General features: G+C 43.5%; 1 protein-coding gene across 1 annotated transcript in view; it reads left to right on the top strand.

Moving 5' to 3' along the window:
• Positions 1-19298, top strand: part of LOC109924643 (uncharacterized protein C16orf96 homolog) — a 21899-nt gene extending 2601 nt beyond the window's left edge. Inside the window, exons 2-3 of the mRNA XM_048609262.1 lie at positions 7083-7166; positions 18992-19298. Coding sequence (XP_048465219.1) covers positions 7083-7166; positions 18992-19048 — 141 coding nt within the window. The 3' untranslated portion in view covers positions 19049-19298. The remainder of the gene's footprint in view (positions 1-7082; positions 7167-18991) is intronic.
• The last annotated feature ends 1168 nt before the right edge of the window (positions 19299-20466 follow it).

The following is a 20466-nucleotide window of genomic DNA, read 5'->3' as shown; positions in this document are numbered from 1 at the left end:
CAAACCCCCCCCCCCCCCCGCCAACCCCCCCCCCCCCCCCAACCAACGACCCCCCCCCCCGCCAACACCACCCCCTCCCCACCAAGGCTTTGGCCACTTGCCCATTGCTCTACTGAAATGCTCTGAGCAGCATTAATTACTATACATTTTAACAGACTAACCTCATGCTAGTGACAATAGGAATAGGAGGATAGAGCGTGGCTGAGGAGCAGGTGAAGGGGGACAGGTATTTGCATTTTTGGATCTCTGGAACCTCTTCTGGGATAGAAGTGACTTCTATACAAAGGACAGATTGCACCTGAATTGGAAGGGGGCCAATATCCTGGCAGGGAGATTTGCTAATGTTACTCTGGAGGCTTTAAACTAGTATGTTGAGGTGGGGTACCCAAGGAGATAATGAGAAAAGAGATAAGTCTGAGGCTGGTACAGTTGAGAAGAGGAGCAAGTTAAACAGTCAAGGCAGGCATGAGCATGGCAGAGAATGAGGTAAGACAGATAAATTAAACTGCATTTATTTCAATGCAAGAGATCTGACAGGTAAGGCAGTGAACTCAGGACATGGTTGGGAACATGGGACTGGGATATCATAGCAATTATAGAAACGTGGCTCAGGGATGGACAGGATTGGCAGCTTAATGTTCCAGGGTATAGATTCTATAGGAAGGATAGAAGGGGGGACACGACAGGAGGAGGAGTGGCATTTTTGGTTAGGGATAACATTATGACTGTACTTAGGGAGGATATTCCTGAATGTCCAGTGAAATTATATGGGCGGAACTGAGAAATAAGAAAGGGATGATTACCGTATTGAGATTGTACTAAAGACCCACTGGGAAATTGAGAAGCAAATTCGTAAGGAGATTCCAGTTACCTGTAAGAATGACAGGGCTGTAATGGTAGGGGAGTTTAACTTTCCAAACATAGACTGGGACTGCCATAGTGTTAAGGGCTTGGATGGGGAGGAATTTGTTAATTGTGTACAAGAAAATTTTCTTATTCAGTACGTGGATGTACCTGCAGAGAAGGAGCAAAACTTCTTTTGGGAAATAAGGCAGGGCAGGTGGCTGAGGTGTCAGTGGGGCCACTGATCAGAATTCTATTAGTTTTAAAATAGTTACAGCAAAGGATGGCATGGTGGCTCAAAGGGTGACACAGTGGCTCATTAATTAGCATTGCTGCCTCACAGTGCCAGGGACGTGGGTTCAACTCCAGCCTTGGGTGACTGTGTGGAGTTTACAAGTTCTCCCTGTGTCTGCGTGGATTTCCACAGAGTGCTGCAGTTTTTTCCCACAGTCTAAGTTAGGTGGATTGACCATGCTACATTGCCCCATGGTGTTCAGGGATGTGTAGGTTAGGTGCATTAGACATGGGAAATGTAGCATGACAGGGAATTGGTAGGGGGATGTGTCTGGGTGGGCTGCTGTTTGGAGGATTAGTGTGGACTTGTTGGGCCGAATGGCCTGTTTCCACACTGTAAGGATTCTTTGGTTAGACCTGATCCAAAAGTTAAAGTTCTAAATTGGAGTAAGGCCAATTTTGACAATATTAGGCAAGAACTTTCAAAAGTTGATTGGGGGAGAATATTCAGGGTAAAGGAACATTGGAAAGTGGTAGGCCTTCAGAAACATAATAATGAGAGGTCAGAGACAGTATGTTCCTGTAAGGGTGAAGGGCAAGGCTGGTAGGTGTAGGGAATGCTGGATGACTGGAGAAATTGAGGCACTGGTCAAGAAAAAGATGGAAGCATATGTCAGGTACCAACAGCAGAGATCAAGTGAATCCCTGGAGGAGTATAAAGGCAATAGGAGTATACTCAAGGAGGAAATCAGGAGGGCAAAAGGGGACACGAGATAGTTTTGGCAAGTAGAATCAAGGAGAATCCAAAGAGATTCTACAAATTCATTGAGGGCAAAAGCATAATGAGGAGAGAATAGGGGCCCTTAAACATCAATGAGGCCATCTATGTGTGGAACTGCAGGAGATGGGTGAGATACTAAATGAGTATTTCGTGTCAGAATTTACTGTGGAGAAGGATATGGAAGTTAGAGAACTTGAAGAAATAAACAATGATATCTTGAAAAGTGTCCATATTACAGAAACGGTGGTGCTGGACGTCTTAAAATGCGTAAAGGTGGATAAACCCCCAGGACCTGATCAAATGTATTCCAGAACGTTCTGGGAAGCTAGGGAAGTGATTGCTGGGCCCCTTGCTGAGATATCTGTTTCATCAATAACCACAGATGAGGTGACAGAAGACTGGAGGGTGGCTAATGTGGTGCCATTATTTAAGAAAAGTAGTAAGGAAAAGCCAGGGAACTATAGACCGGCGTGTCTGATGTCAGTGGTAGGTAATTTGTTGGTGGGGATTCTGAGGGACAGGATCTACATGTATTTGGAAAGGCAAGGACTGATTAGGGATAACCAACATGGCTTTGTGTGTGGGAAATCATGTCTCACTAACTTGACTGAGTTTTTTGAAGACGTGACAAAGAAGATTGATGAAGGCAGAGCGGTGGACGTTGTCTGTATGTACTTCAGCAATGCGTTCGACAAGGTTCCACGTTGTAGACTGGTTAGCAAGGTTAGATCACAAGGAAACCAGGAGGAGCTAGCCATTTGGATACAGAACTGGCTCGAAGATAGGGGACAGATGGTGGTGGTGGAGGGAGGCCTGTGACCAGTGGTGTGCTGCAGGTATCGGTGCTGGGTCCACTGCTTTTTGTCATTTATATAAATGATTTGCCTGTCAATATAGGAGGTATGGTTAGTAAATTTACAGATGATACCGGAATTGGTGGTGTAGTGGACAGTAAAGAATGTTATCTCAGAGTACAGTGGAACTTTGATCCATTGGGTGATGGGCCAAAAAGTGGTGGATGGAGCTTAATTTAGATAAATATGAGGTGTTACATTTTGGTAAGGCAAATCAGGGCAGGACTTAAATGCTTAATGGTAGGGTCCTGGGGAGTGTCGCCGAACAATGAGACCTTGGGGTGCAGGCTTGTTGTTCCTTGAAGGTAGAGTCACAAGTAGAGAGGGTAATAATGAAGGAATTTGGTACATTTGCCTTTATTGGTCCGTGCATTGAGAATAGGAGTTGGGAGGTCATGTTGTGACTGTACAGGACATTGGTTAGGCCACTTTTGAAATACTACATTCAGTTCTGGTCTCCCTGCTATAGGACAGATGTTGTTAAACTTAATAAGGTTCAGAAAAGATTTACAAGGATGTTGCCAGGGTTGGAGGATTTGAGCTATAGGGAGAGGCTGAATAGGCTGGGCCTATTTTCCCTGGAGTGTTGGAGGCTGAGGGGTGACCTTATAGAGGTTTATAAATTCATGAGGGGCATGGGTAGGGTAAATAGACAAGGTCTTTTCCTTGGGGTGGGTGAGTCCAAAACTAGAGGGCATTGGTTTAAGGTGAGAGGGGAAAGATATATAAAGGACCTGAGGGGCAACTTTTTCATGCAGAGGGTGGTGCATGTATGGACTGAGCTGGCAGAGGAAGTGGTGGAGGCTGGTAGAATTACAACATTTAAAAGGCATCTGATGGGTACATGAATAGGAGGAATTTAGAGGGTTATGGGCCAAATGCTGGCTAATGGAACTAGACTAGTTTAGGATATCTGGTCAGCATGGACGAGTTGGAGTCTGTTTCCATGCTTTATGCCTCTATGACTATCTCCTAACCTCATGCTGGCTCCTAGCCATACTCATGCTCTTCCAGTACGTACACAAATCAAGATTGAGGGCTCTTGTGGCATAGTTATAGTGACCCTGCTTCTGGGCCAATGGGTCTCATACAAGTCCTACCTGCTCCATAACATGCATAAACAGGTTGATTAAAAATCTACAAATTTAGTTTGACAAACTTGAAGTGAATTGAGGGTGGAGGCATGATTGTTTCTCTTTGCTGGTATCGAGATATGAATATCTCTTTCATTTTGTTTTAACAAAGTGGCCTTACAATAGGCATTTAATGTTTTAGCGAAGATCTGTAGCTCGGGTTGTGGCTGGAGTTGATGGTTTGTTCGCCGAGCTGATTGATTTTCGTGCAACCATTTCATCCCTCTTTTAGGTGACATCTTCAGTGCTGTCTACCCTCCGTTGAAGCGCTGTTGTTCTGAATTTATATGGTCTGGTCTGTCATGGTGGGTAGTCTCGTTTCCCATTTTGTATTGTAGTGGTATGTAGATGGGACTCCATCTACATATCGCTACAGAGCAAAGCCGGAAACAAGACTACCCACCATGACAGACCAGACCATATAAATTCAGAACAACAGAGCTTCAACGGAGGGTAGACAGCACTGAAGATGTCAGCTAAAAGGGGGATGAAACCTTTGCATGAAAACCAGTCAGCTCGGTGAACCAACCAACATCTCCACAATAGGCAATCTTTAGTGATCAATTATATATAAATGGCACTATTGAGACTCATAATTGAATAATTGAGTGAGGTACTGGAGTATGCTCAGTACCACAAGACAAGTGAGGAACCTATACTTCCAATATAGTGTAGGAAAAGACTTGTGAAATTTGAATTTGCAATCAGTTTTGAAAAGCATGTCTAACTTTATTAAACTTTCTCGAACATACACGTCAAACATTTTTCCAATAGAATTATGTTTTTATGCACTCCTGCAGCATGTTAGGGGGAGTCTGTTATTTGGTGTCCAAAACTGTACACAACAATCAAAATCGGATTTATTTGTCCGATCACTTTGTACATATAAAGTAGAGACTCTTTCTTTTAGTTTCTTGTTTCCATATTAAGGTTTCACTTATCCACAATAGTCCCATAGCGAAAATGTTAATCTGCATTTGATTGTTCCAAATTATTTGTCCTGCTTCTTATTTTGATATTAAGTGCAAATTCAGGTGTTGTCAAGGTTTTGCATTTGTTATGTCTTGCGTATAATTCTTAGACTTAAGATGAGGCACATGTCAGAACCCTGGATATACTTCATTTCATAATCTCTTTATAGCATCGACTATATTTTTTAGTTAACCTAGTCATTATTTTTAAGGCAGTTAGCAGAGGGCACCTATATTCACTAGCCTCTTACATTTGCTAGCATGTGGAATGTTGACAAAAACTTCCTGAAAACCTTTCAAATCAATTGTATATCCAGTTTGTGTCTAATGTCTTCCAAACTTGACCAGATTACAATCGCAGTTTGCACCCACATAGTATGTTTAATTTTGTTTATGGAAAAAAGGTTCTCCAGGGGCTTCACACGTATGACATTTCATGACAGGAGATCTCCTGGCAGGAGGTGCTACACGCAGCAGTAGTTCACTATGTACTGTATGTGGAATGAAACTCTCTAGGTGTCTAAGAGGATGCTCAGGAGGATTGTCCTTCTGTGAGGTGCTTTCTTATGCAGAAACTTTAGTCCTCTGCCCTAACCTTGTCCTGTAGAAAGAGAGGGAGTGAGTTAGTGAATGCCTGTTGCAAAGATGAATCAAGCTGATTGCAGGGCTTGTGGACAAAGTAGACACATTGAAAGAGGCAGAAAGAAGGATTGGTGGAATGAGAATGAAATGGTGACGAATATGACAGAAACTGTGTTTATGGCTCAATGGTTAGCACTGCTGCCCCACAGCGTCAGGCACCTGGGTTCAATTCCAGCCTCAGGCTCCTGTCTGTGTGGAGTTTGCATATTCTCCTCGTGTCTGCGTGGGTTTCCTCTGGTTGCTCTGGTTTCCTCCCACAGTCCAAAGATGTGCAGGCTAGGTGGATTGGCTGTGCTAAATTGCCTCATAGTGTCCACGGACATGCAGCCATGGGAAATGGGAGGTTACAGGATGGGGGATCTGGTTGTGATGCTGTGCAGACCTGCTGGGACAAAAGGCCTCTTTTTGCACTGTAGGGATTCTATGAACAGTGGGAGGTGTTGGTTGTTCAAGGGGGTTGTACATGAGATGGTGACGGTGTCTGCGGAAGAAAGGCAGGCAAGGAGTGAGAGTATTTGGAATGAGGAAAAGTGTGGCACTGTGTCTGGTAATTTCCTGCTGAACTGTGTGATGGAGGGGAGGAAATTATTGAAAGTGGAGGATGACAAGTGACAGCTGCTTGGTGAGGTATTACGAGGCAAGGTGAAAAGTTGAACTCCCCTGAGGTGTTCTTGTGAGGTAATTGAGATTCTTGCTGGATTTCACTGGGTCTGAACTTGGGGCATGATGAGATTAAACTTTGGTGATGACCCTTTCATCCATCTTTGCTAGGTGTTAATGCTGAGGGATCCCTTTGTAGGTTGTGGGGACCAATTGTTTTCGTCCCTGGCCCTCGAGGTATTGGGGTAGTCAAAAGTCTGCCACTGTCAGGAGATGCATTTCTAAGTAATTCCCTAAACATTTCTGCTCCCGTAGCTTCTCCCCACTCAAAATAAGTCAAGTAGCAGAATTCTGCTATACCGTTCTTAACCTTTGACCCTTCAAGAACTTGCCAGGCTCAGGAATGCACTTTGACCTGTTGTCCCTTTCAGTGGGCTGATTACTGGTTTTAAAATGTCATGTATGTACATTTCTGCCTCTTCACTCCCTTCCAGGTGAGCAGTCACTTGCTATCTCTGATGCATCTAATCTGAATAATTTCTCTAATTTTGGAGATTGCAGGATAGCTGGTGTCCATTGTGGGGTATTGTTCTTCTGTTAGCTTTACAGAAACACCAATAAAATTATCGGCAAATAAAATGAGAGCAACCTGAATTATTAGAAATATCTGCACATCTTAGAAATTACAATCTCCATCAGTTTATTACCACAGGCAGTATTCTTTAGTGCAAAGATAATTTGCTGCAATATAAAAGCAACATGGAATAGATTTGGAATAATGATAGAAAATGCTACCAGTTCTGAAGAAAGTTCATGTTGCAATGTACAAAGATAATTTGCTGTAATATAAAAGCAACATAGTATAGATTTGGAATAATGATAGAAAATGCTACCAGCTCTGAAGAAAGTTCATGTTGCAATTGAAACATTAACTCTGTTTCTCTTTCCACAGGTGCTGCCAGATCTAGAGTTTTTTTTAGTTTTATCTGCAATCAAAATAATCACATTTGTGTTTTTTTTTCAGGCTATGACAACTTTACAAGAATTAATGAATTCAATTAATCAATTAAATAACACTAATGAAACACTGAGGAAGGAGCTTGACAAAGTAAGTTAGTTACATCTTTAATTATTTACAGAGTAGACTTCTATCTTTCCTTAATCTGACTGTGAATAGATTCTATGCTGATTAGTGAGAAAACAACCAGCTCTTCTTCATGGTGGGAGTTTATTGACCTGCTCAGTCTTAACCCTCTAATAATCCTAGTGTCCCAGATATCGACTATGTGTATGTGCTGAAAGAAAATCACTTCCCACTACCAGTTTCTCTAAACTTTGACAACAATATTAACACGGACGGCATGGTGGCTCAGTGGTTAGCACTGCTGCCTCACAGTGCCAAGGAAGATACTAAGAACTGCAGATGCTGGAGTCAGAGTCAATACCGTGGAGCTAGAGGAACACAGCAAGTCAGGCAGCATCAAGAGGATTAGGAGAATCAATGTTTCGAGTCAGGACCCTTCTTTCAGAGCTGGGGAGGAAGAAGGGAGCTGGGAAATAAATAGATGGAGGAGGAGTGGGGCTGGGGGAAGGTAGGTGGGATGGTGATTGGTGGATGCAGATAGGGAGTGGTGGGGATTGGTCAGTGGGATGGGTAGGCTCATCCTGCGCCTCCTCCAGTGTCACAATGATGCCACACACAAACATCGACTTTCCTGCTCCTCTGATGCTGCCTGACCTGCTGTGTTCCTCCAGCTCCACACTGTGTTCACAGTGCCAAGGATCTGGATTTGACTTTCCCCCTTTCCCCCCCACCTCACCCCCAAGTGACTGTGTGGAGTTTGCACATTCTCCCTGTGTCTGCGTGGGTTTCCTCTCACAGTCCAAAGATATGCAAGTTAGGTGGATTAGCCATGCTAGATTGCCCCATAGTGTCCAGGGGCATGCAGGCTAGGTGGTATAGCCATGGGATATGCAGGGTTACAGGGTAGTGGGGTAGGTGTGGGTGGGATGCTCTTGGGGAGGGTCAGTGTGGATTCAAAGGGCTGAATCTTAACAATATGATTGACCAAGCAGGAACCAGTCTTCATGAACTGCATTTCTTTTTATAGTACTTTGTAATGACTGTACAAGGCATTAGAGCTTTTACCCGTTTGATTTGTTAGTAAATTTGCTTGAAGGAGCCTCACCAATTCTGGCCCCCTTTCTCCTTGGACTGCTTTATGCAACTTGATTTATGAGACCAAGACCATGCTCCACTAGCTTTATGCATCTAGGTGGATCCTCGAAGATGTCAGCTATAACTAGCATTTATTCTGTAAATTTAATAAAACAAATCTCTCAATTAAATAGTTCCAAATAAATCTTTAGTCCTGGATAGAAGCCCCAATCCCTTCCCACAGTAGTTGTTTGAAGTTAAACTATTTGACGTTGGGATAAGTTTCCGATCATACATCCGCTCCATTGCCAAGACCTCCTGCTTACGCTGTCACCTGATGGTGTCATGCCTTAGCTTATCTACTGGAGAAAACCCTCACCATTGCCTCTGTGACCTCTAAGCTTGACTATTCCAATGTTTTTTCCCAAGTCGAAACATTTGCAGCCATTCCTACTTAATGCTGTTCACCCAACACCCTTGTGCTCCCTGTTCTAGCTTGGCTCCGGGTTTGAGAATGTCAACATTTTCAAATTCAAATAGATTGTTTCCAAATCTATCCATTGGCCTCACCCTTCCAATGATCTCTTCACTCATGATTGGTGGCCTTGCCTTCATTTATCTAGATCCTAAGTTCTGGAATTGTCTCCTTAAACCTCCCTCTTCTGTCTTTCCTCCTTTAAGATTCTCCCGTAAAAGCCACCGTTTTGATCATCTGCACTAACATTTGACTCGGTGTTAATTTTATTGTGCTAACACTTCTGCAAAGGAACACGGGATGTTTTATTCTGTTATATAGTCATTTTTAAATTGTCTGTGGCCCTATGTCTGGCGTCTTCTCCCTCAAGCACCTGTTCCTGCTTTAACTCTGTTCAGTCTCTCGTGCCCATCCCAAGCTACAGCTCTGTTTTTTACGAAGATGTTCATAATCCATTCCCCTCTCAGCTTCTGTGTTGAGTAACTTCTTATCCTCTGTAATTTCAATCTCTATCTCCACCCCCATCCTGCTCTCCTCTGAGTTTATTCTGCCCCTTTATCTCTCCTTCCAGATAAACTTTGCTCCTCACGCACACAACTGACCCTTTGACCTTGCCAGCTCTTGTTGCCTGTCTATTCTCACTGTCTGAATCACAGGCCAGGTCACCTCCTCACTCACTCTATTTCCCTCTCTTCCCATTCCATAGAGTTATGGTCATTCCAACCCTGAATAATGCTGTTTAACAAGTCAGTATAGTATTGGCCGTATTAAACCCCCAGTTGCCCAGCATGAATCATCAGAGGCCAGATACTGTCAAAAGTTCACTTTATAGCAGTCCCTATGGACATCAGAACCTGCCCACTTTCTGCCTTGACTGTCAAAAAATACTTACGGTTCATTAACTAACACCCATCAGTCCCATAGTAATGCACCCACATATTTGTCTGTAGAGTCATAGAGATGTACAGCATGGAAACAGGCCCTTCGGCCCAACTTTCCCATGCTGCCCAGTTTTCGCAGTCAATCTAGTCCCATTTGCCTGCATTTGGTCCATATCCCTCCATACCTATACCTGTCCAAATGTTTCTTAAATAACAAAATTGTACTCACCTCCATCACTCCTTCTGGCAGCCTGTTCCAGACATGCAACACCCTCTGTGTGAAAAGAATGGCCTCTTTAGACCCTTTTGTATCTCTCCCCTCTCACCTTAAAGCTATGCTGTCGAGCATAGACTCCCCTACCCTGGGGAAAAGCCGTTGGCGATCTGCCTTATCAATGCCTCTCATGATTTTATATACCTGTATAAGGTCACCCCTCAGTCTCCTATGTTCCAGGGAAAAATGTCCCAGCCTATTCAGCCTTTCCTTATAATGCAAATCTTCTAGTCCATGTAGCAACCGATTAAATCTTTTTTGGCTTCGTGCCAGAACAACGTTACCAGAAATGATTGATCGAGTGACAGAGCAGCACCAGGCTGAGTGACCCCTCTCATTGATGATTATTTTTTCCAGTGCCCAGGTTTTTAAGGTTTTTAACTCTACACACTTTACTGGGACAGATATGTAGTTAAGACAGGTCAGGTAACCTTGCAGAAAGCTGTTAGGATCCATTTTAACCAGGCCCTTTCATTCTGGGTAGACCCCCATAGAAAGCCAGACAATCCTTCTTCAAAAGTGCTAACCAGGGTGCGGTAACATCCATCGATTCCTGTGGTATTTTAACTCGGGCTAGCGGGGAAAGTGACTATGGCTTACCCACCAGCTACAGCGTGGTCAGAAAAGGACTGCAATGTGAAGAGGCCAGTAGAGGCAGTCTCTTATTTATGTCGGGGAGCCTCGATTGTCTTAGTAAAAGCTGAAAGTGCTGAAGAAACTTAGCAGGCCTGACAGCATCTGTGAAGATACAAACAGAATTAACGTTTTGAGTCTGGAACAGTTCTGAAGAAGAATCACATCAGACACTATAACGTTTCATTTTGTTTGTCTCTCCACACATGCTGTCATACCTGTTGAGTTTCTACAACATTTTCTGTTTTTTTTTGTTTCAGATTTACAGCATCCACAGTATTTTGCTTTTAAAGCCACAATTACCTGATCTGATGAAGCTTGCAGACCCTTCTTCAAGAGCAGTCTTGATTTATTGATTGATTGTTTGATTGATTGTCACGTGCACCAAAGTACAGTGAAAAGCTTTGTTTATGAGCGGTGCAGGCAGATCGTAGTAAGCAAAGGATGTACGGATCAAAAAGACTTAGAGGCATACAGGTTACATTGCGCAGGGCGCGAAGTTTAAAAGTGTAGAATGGTTATAAGAAATGTTAGAGTTAGATCTGCTGTAGGGAGCTTGCAAGGAGTCACACAGTGTCAGCACCATCTTGGATCTCAGCGATGAGCACTGGTGCTTAAAATCACCATGGTGTATGCTGTGTAATGTGGCTGACAAACTGAACGACTCTACTTGTTTCCAGCTGGGATCTGTCTCGGAGCTAAAGTTTATTATCCTCACTCTTGCATAATGCCCTCTCTATCCCAAATCACAAAGCTTGCATTTGTTACAAGAAGAGGAGGAAGGCTAAAAGGGTTTTCTCTCTCCTTAGTTAACTATATTAGTACTCCATTTATACATACGAGCATGTGAATCAGGTGCAGAAGTAGGCCATTCAGCCCCTTGGTCCTTCTCCCCAGGCGGTCATGGCTGATTCATTATAACCTTAAATCCACATTACTGCCCACACTTGAAACCTTTAAACCCCTAGCTTTAAAAAAAATCCATTTGCCTTAAAAATATTCAAGGATTTTGCTTCCACCATCTATCCATGAAGAATTTCAAAGTCTAATGATCTCCCAGGAGAACAAAATTGGCTTCATCTCTATTTTAAATGCGTGATCCCTGGTTTTTAAATGGTGACCTTTTGTTCTAGATGCTCTCATACATTTACCCTGTCAAGACCAAACAAGATTTTTACGTTTAAACCAAGTTGCCTCTTATGTTTCTCAACTTCATTGAGTACAGTTTAGCCTGTCCAACCCTTCATCAGCAGACAGCCTTCCCATTGCAAGTATTAGTCGGATAAAGCACCTCTGAACTCCTTCCGTTATATTCATAACCTTCTTTAAATAAGGTGACCAATACTGTGAACAGTTCTCCAGATGTGGTCTATATAACTGAAGCATTACTTCGCTACTTTGGTATTTTATTCCATCAAGATAAATGATAATGTTTGTTTGATAATTACTGCATACTAACCATTTTAGATTCATGCGCAAGGACATCCAGATCGCTCTGAATCTCCAAGCTCTGCACTCTTTCATCATTTAGGGAAGATGCTTTCTTTTTCCTGTTTGCACATTGGACAATTTCACTGTTTGCCACATTATAACCCATTTGCCACGTTTCTGCCCACTCACTTAACCTATCAATGTATTTCTGTAGCCTTCATATCTGAATTCTTATTTGTCTGTTCTTCTAATTTATTGCTGGACTTTTAATTTCTTTTTTCTATTTTTTTCCCCCTAAGAATTTGTACTTAAGAATCTGTCCCCAGGTACCTTGGTACCTAAGATGGTGCCGTTAAGTGGCAACTTGTAAATTTGACTCATGTGAATCCATGTGACAATAAAGCTAATTCTAATTCCAATTCCAATTCTATCTCCTCTTCACAAGTTACTTTCCTATCCACCTTTGTGTCATAAGAAAATTTGGCAAACATATATTCTGTCCCTTCATCCAAATTAAAATTATAATCAGTTGAGGTCCCACCACTTATCCCTGTGGTACACTACACTACATCTTGCCATTCTGAAGAAAACCCATTAACACATACTGTCTGTTTACTGTTAGCCAGCCAATCTTCTATTCATGCCATGATGCTATCGCTACACCATGAACATTTATTTTGTACAATAGTCTTTGAAATAGTACCCTAATAACTGCCTTCTGGAAATCTAGCTACAGAATATTCTCTGGTTCCATTTTTCTGCAGTACATGTTACCTCTTCAAAGCACTCAACAGACTGGTCAAACATGATTTCCCTTTCACAAAACAACGTTGACTCTGCTTCAGAGATAGTAGGAACTGCAGATGCTGGAGAATCTGAGATAACAAGGTGCAGAGCTGGATGAACACAGCAGGCCAAGCAGCATCATAGGAGCAGGAAGGCTGACGTTTCGGGCCTAGATCCTTCATCAGAAAAGCATCCTATGATGCTGCTTGGCCTGCTGTGTTCATCCAGCCCTGCACCTTGTTGACTCTGCTTGATTGCCTTGAATTTATGCAGGTGCCTTAATGTCACTTCTTTCATAATAGCTTTTAACATTGCTCAATGTCAGATGTTCAATCAACCCGCCTTCATTTCCGGCTCTCTGTCTCCTTTCCTTTTTGTTTTATTTTGGATAAGGATATTCTTACTAATTTTAGAATGTCCTTAACTGTTTACATTGTAAGATCAGAAAGAACCAGCCAGGTGGCGTTTCTGAGGTGTAACAAAATACATGTTTTATTACATTATAAAATAAACCTGGCTATAATAATTAGCAACATATGCTCTGCATGCACAATCAAAGTGATTTGGAAGGTATTCCTCATTTTGTGTGTGAAGTACTGGTGCACAGTGGAGAAAAGAGGAGTGAGGAAGTGTGGTCAAATTATAACTTTAACAGCCTGGTCAGATCATTTGCATTTTTGTTAACAATAATTTAGTTGCACAGTTTAGAACCATGCCCCTGCCATTTTAATTCACTTCTGACAATTTCCATGGCATTGCCTTCCAACTGGAAACTGCTGAGCTCAGATGGTGAGAAAACGGTGAGATGCCCAAGCTGAGAGAGTCATTGTATCTTCAACACATCAGGCACTTGAGAGGGCAGCAATGGACCTTCATCTGGACCCAGAGCTAGCTCACGGATATGGTTTCCTGCCCCTGTCCGAGACTCCCAGGTTGCAGGGGCAATGTCGGGAGAAGTTAAATGTTGGGCTGGGGTTGTAACAGGGTAAGGCTCATGGGGAAGTGGGATTCAGAGGCAAGGACAAGGGGGTGGCAATCATAGACTGGCTCTCTGCTGTATGTCCATGCACTGAATCAGACAGAAATGGTTTTAGATCAAGGGTCTGCCATCATCACTGACCATCCCTTGCACACTGACAGACACACACACACACACACACACACACACACACACACACACTCTCTCTTTCTCTCTCACACATGCATACTCACTCTCTCTCTCACACACACAAACCACACTGTCTCTCTCACACACACACTCTCACTGTCTCTCTCTGTCTCATACACACACACTCTCACTCTCTCTCTCTCACACACACAACACACTTTTTTCTCTCTCACACACCACACACACGCATACACACACACACACACACTCACTCTCTCATACACACCACACACTCTCTCTCTCTCTTTCTCTCTCACATACACATACTCACTCTCTCTCTCTCACACACAAACCACACTGCCACTCTCACACACACACTCTCACTCTCTCTCTCTTTGTCTCATACACACACACTCTCACTCTCTCTCACACACACATCACACTCTCACACACATACGAACACACACCACACACTCTCTTTCTCTCTCACACACACATACTCATTCTCTCTCTCACACACACAAACCACACTGTCTCTCTCACACACACACTCTCACTCTCTCTCTCTCACACACACACATCACACTCTCACACACATACACACACACAACACACTTTTTTCTCTCTCACACACTCACTCTCTCTTTCTCTCTCTCACACACACCATGCTTTCTCTCTCTCACACAACACACTGTCTCTCTTTTTCTCACAAACACACACTATCTCTCACACTCTCTCTATCTCTCTCTCTCTCACACACACACTCACTCTCTCTCTCTCACATACCACACTCTCTCACACACACACTCACACTCTCACACACACATACACACACTCTCTCACACACTCTCTCTCATACACACACTCACTCACTCTCTCTCTCACACACCACACTCTCTCACACACACACCACACTCTCCCACGCTCACACGCACATACACACACACTCTCACGCTCTCACACACTCTCTCACACACTGTCTCTCACACTGTCACACACACATACAAAACACTCTCTCAAACTCTCATACACACATACACACACAACTCTCTCACGCATTCTCTCACCCACTCTCTCACATACACACATTCACACGAAGTGCCTCACTACTCCTAATGTTGATTATCTGTTGTCCCACATGGAGCAACGATAATTAAATCCCCCTTATTGGTCACTAATTGACTGTTCAGTGGAGGTGAGGCAGAAATGTCACCCGCAGCCCTTCTGACCTGGAATGTACTTCTGTGGAGGCAGCTGTCCCAACACTCCCCACCTCATTTTAGAACAAAAGACCACAGCATATAGGAGCAGAATTAGACTATTCGGCCCATCAAGTCTGCTGCACCTTTTGATCATGGCTGGTATGTTTCTCAACCCCGTCATCCTGCCTTCTCCTGGTAACCCTTGATCCCCTTCGAGAACCTACCTATATCTCTGTCTTAAATACACTCAATGACTTGGCCTCCACAGCCCTCTGTGACAATGAAGTCCGCAGATTATCCACCCTCTGGCTGAAGAAATTCCTCCTTATCTCAGATTTAAAGGGTTGACCTTTCACTTTGAGGCTGTACCCTCAGGTCCGAGTCTCTCCTGCTAGTGGAAATGTATTCTCCACGTCCATTCTATCCTGGCCTCTCAGTATTCTGTAAGTTTCAATGAGATTTCTTCTCATCCTTCTAAACTCCATTAAGTACAGATCCAGAGTCCTCAACTGCTCTTCATATGATAAGCCAAAATCGCCAGGATCATTCTTGTAAACCTCCACTGGACCCCCTCCAAGGCCAGCACATCCTTCCTTAGATATGGGGCCCAAAACTGCTCACAATATTCCAAATGCGTCTGACCAGAGCCTTATACAGCTTCAGCAGCACATCCCTGCTCTTGTATTTTAGTCCTCTTGAAATGAATGTTAACATTGCATTTATCTTCGTAACTGCCAACTGAACCTGCATATTAACCTTCAGAGAATCCTGAACTTGGACTCCCAAGTTCCTTTGTGCTTCAGATTTCCAATGACTTTCCCCATTTAGAAAATAGTCTGTGCCTTTATTCTTCCTATCAAGCCTCACACCTTCCCACATTGTATTCCATCTGCAACTTCTTTGGTTGTTCTCCTAGCCTGTCCAAGTCCTCCTGCAGCCTCCCTACTTCCTCAACGCTACCTGCTCCCTCCACCTATCTTTGTGTCATCTGTAAACATAGCCACAATGCCCTCAGTTCCTTCATCCAGACTGTTAATGTTTAACGTGAACAGTTGAGGTCCCTAAACTGACCCCTGTGGACCTCCACTAATCACCAGCTGTCATCCTGTCAAAGGCCCCTTTATCCTTACTCTTCACCGTCTGCAATCAGTCAATCCTCTATCCATGCCAGAACCTTGCCCCTAATACCATGGGCTCTTATTTTTTTTCAGGAGCTTCCTGTGCAGCACCTTGTCAAGGCCTTCTGAAAATCCAAATAGATCACGTCCACTGGCTGTCCTTTGTCTAATTTGCTCATTACTTCCTCAAAGCTTGATGAAGTTGTGCCAACTGAGCTCTATTTTACCATGCTCTCCCACAATCTTATCGTTAATAATGGATTCTGAAATCTTACCAACCTATAGTTTCCTGCCTTCTGCTTCCCACCCTTCTTAAACAGGGTGTTACATTAGCCACTTTCAGTCCTCTAGGACCCTCTCCGACTCCAATGATTCCTTAAAAGATCACCAGCAATGCCTCTACAATCTCCTCAGCTGTCTCCTTCTGAACTCTGGGGTGAAGTCCATCTGCTCTGGGTGATTTACCCACCTTCAGACCTTTCAGCTTTCCCAGCACCTTCTCCTTAGTGATAGCCACTACACTTACCTCTGCCCTGTGACTCTCTCAAAGTTTTGTTCTGCTTCTGGTGTCTTCCACCATGAAAACTGATGCAAAGTACCTGTTCAGTTCCTCAACCATTTCTTTGTTCCCCATTAGTACTTCTTCAGCCTTATTTTCTAGCGTTCCAATGACCACTGTTGCCTCTGTATTAACTATTTATACATTTAAAAGAATCTTCTTTTATATTACTCTCTAACTTACCCTCATATTTCATCTTCTCCCCACTTACTGCTTCTTTTTTAGTTACCCTCTGCTGGTTTATAAAGGTTTCCCAAATCTCTGGCTTCCCACTAATCTTCACCACACTGTGTGCTTTTTTTTTATCTTTTAAGCTGTCCCGGACTTTCCTTGTTAGCCATGGTTACCTTGTCCTCCCCTGAGTATGTTGCATTGTTTTTGGGATGAATTTCTGCTGTGCCTCCCAAATTACCCCCAGAAACCCCTGCCATTGCTGCTTCACGCTCTTCATTGTGGCCAGCTCCTCCCTCACGTCTTCCGTTTTAGATTCTGATTTTATTGTCACGTGTACTCAAGTACAGAAGTATAGTGAAAAGTGTCTGATATCACCACACATGGCACCACCTTACAGAAACTCAGCACCTACGGACCAGTTGAACCAGGAACATTCCTCGTCACAATGGACGTTATGGAAGTCAACACCAGGATCTCCCACGAGGACGGTATCGCTGCAACAGCCTCAGACCTCAATATCAAAAACTGCCAATTTCCACATGCCATCCTACAACTCATCTGCTTCATCCTGACCACAACATCTTCACCTTCGACAAACAATTCTTCACCCAGACACACGGAACAGCCATGGGAACCAGATTTGCACCCCCATACAGCAACATTTTCATGCACAAGTTTGAGCAAGACTTCTTTGTTGCACAGGACCTCCGACCAATGCTATTCACTGGATACATTGACGACATTTTCTTCCTTCGGACTCATGGGCGAGGAATCACTGAAATGACTACAGAGCGATATCAACAAGTTTCATCCCACCATCAGACTCACCATGGACTACTTTTCAGAATCAGTCTCGCTCTTGGACACACGCATCTCCATTAGGGACAGACACCTCAGTACCTCACTCTACCACAAGCCTATGGATAACCTCACGATGCTGCACTTCTCTAGCTTCTACCCTAAACGTATTAAAGAAGCCATCCTCTATGGACAAGCCCTGTGCATACACAGGGTCTGCTCAGATGAGAAGGAACGCGACAGACACCTAAAGATTTTGAAGGATGCCCTTACAAGAACGGGATACAATGCTCAGCTCATCAATCGCCAGTTCCGACATGCCACAGCAAAAAACTGTAATGACATCTTCAGAAGACAGACACAGGATACGACCAGTAGGGTACCCTTTGTCATCCAGTACTTCCCTGGAGTGGAGAAACTATGCCATGTTCTTTGCAGCCTTCAACATGTCATCGATGATGACGAGCACCTCGCCAAGATCATCCGCACATCTCCACTTCTCACCTTCAAACAACCACCAAACCTTAAACAGACCAGTTTTCACAGCAAACTACCCAGCCTTCAGGACAACATCAACCACAACACCATACAACCCTGTTATGGTAACCTCTGCAAGACATGCCAGATCATTGACATGGACACTACCATCACACATGGGAACACCACCCACCACATGCGCAGCAGATACTTATGTGACTCGGCCAATGTAGTCCAACTCATATGCTGCAGGCAGGGAGGGCTCGAGGCATGGTATATTGGCGAAACCATTCAAACACTGCAACAACAGATGAATGGACACAGCGCAACAATCGCCAGACAGGGATGTTCTCTTCCAGTGATGAAACACTGCAGTGGTCAGGGACATTAGCCTCCGATCTTCGGGTAAACATCCTCCAAGGTGGCCTTCGTGATGCACAACCATGCAGAGTCACCGAGCAGAGGCTAATAGCCAAGTTCCATACCCATGAAAACGGCTTCAACCGTGATCTTGGGTTCATGTCGCACTACAGGTGACCCCACCACACTGTTCTGTAACTGTAAAATCTTCCTCACCATCCTGTTTTGTCACCATCATCTTGATAAATTGTTATGATCTCTCTGCCTTAATTAGTTTGTGCAGTTTTGGATTGCTTATTACTTTGGTTAGACCCTCGGCATGCGACTCTTATACCTATCATGTTATTCCAGTAATTTGGTTTGTCTCCAGCACGACCTTATTTTTAATATGCGTAATTATCTCTCTGCCTCATTTATATGGATAATAGGTCATCCCTTCACTTGTCATTCGGCTGTTGACACTTCACTCACGCTATCTAACACTTTTGATCACCTGCAGTACTCCGATACAAAACCGGAAACAAGACTTCCCATCATGATAGACCTGATCATATAAATTCAGAACGGAGCAGAACAACAGCGCTTCAACGGAGGCTACACAGCACTGACAATGTCACCTAGAAGCAGGCGAAATGTTTGCACGAAAGCCAGTCAGCTCGGTGAACCAATCAACGACTCCAACTTTTGGCCACCTGCAGAGACTTACAATTCGACACGCCACTCACGCTATTTGTATGGTCGTTGATCTCTCTCCCCTTGACCTCTCTCTGCCCATAAATGCTGTGTTTTGTGTTTTTCTCTCTCACTTCAACTGACAAAGGGGCTACGCTCCAAAAGCTTGTGATTTCAAATAAACCTGTTGGACTATCACCTGGTGTCGTGTGACTTTTGACTTTGTCCACCCCAGTCCAACACCTGCCCCTCCACATCACAAGTACAAAAAACTCAAGGTACAGAGTAGTAAAAGAAACAGTTTAAAAAGTTAAGCGTTACACATCTTCATAGAAAAATAAAGAAGTATGGTAATAGTTAACATTAAAGTCCTTCTTAATATAAACTAGAAAAATAAAAGGTAAAGTTAAAAGTTCAACAGTCTTTGATGAGTGCTTGCTGGGGCTCCAATCTCCTCCATTTAGCCTGCTGTCAGCTGCCCATTCTCTCTGCCACCACAGGTACCAGGGAACCTTCCTCACTGCCATGTAGTTACCTTTACTCAATTTCTTATATACTCTTAACTCAATACCTCACTGCCTGCCATCTCCTTCCTCGCCTCCCGGAGTATTCTGCCCAGTGTTTCAGGTTGTGTAGCCAAATCCTAACCTTCCCTGATTATAAATGCTTCTCACTCTACTCTTAAGTCTTATGTCATTTATTTTAAAGCTCTGACCTCTGGGTCCCGCTCATTCATATTAAACAAGAAGAATAATGGTTTTTCATGTTGACCCCCAGGTGACTGAACTGTAGAAGACTACTGTCAAGTTAGAAAAGTATTTGTGCTTCCTATTCTGTGTTTTCTGAATTCTTGCTAATATTTATCTCTCATCCAATTTCTATATTCAAAAAGAACTTGTTCATTATCAAGTTGGACTGTGCTGCATTGAGTGAGTGACATTTGTCCTACATTCTGACAATGAGTATCCTTCAGTAGTACACAACTGACTATAAAGTGCCTGAGACACATTAAAGGAGGACCTGAGACAAGGCACTAAATCAATACAAGTCTTTTATTTCTATCTTTACTCTTTCTGTTTTCCTCTTCTTATGCTATTTAAATTATCTACTTGAGCCTGTAATTTACCTGGTTTCATGCCCGTATTCTGTACATGGCATTTGTTGTGTATCCTTTTCTCTTAAGTTTTAAGCTCTGCATCCTTTGTCATCAGGATGCTGGGGAGAGCTAGTACTTGGACCACCTTCATTCCTGTGTCAGATGGGTGGCACGGTGGCTCAGTGGTTAGCACTGCTGCCTCACAG

The sequence above is a fragment of the Rhincodon typus genome, chromosome 21, assembly GCF_021869965.1.
Source record: "Rhincodon typus isolate 14 chromosome 21, sRhiTyp1.1, whole genome shotgun sequence".
NCBI lineage: Eukaryota > Metazoa > Chordata > Chondrichthyes > Orectolobiformes > Rhincodontidae > Rhincodon > Rhincodon typus.
This window is presented reverse-complemented; position numbering and strand designations above follow the sequence as displayed.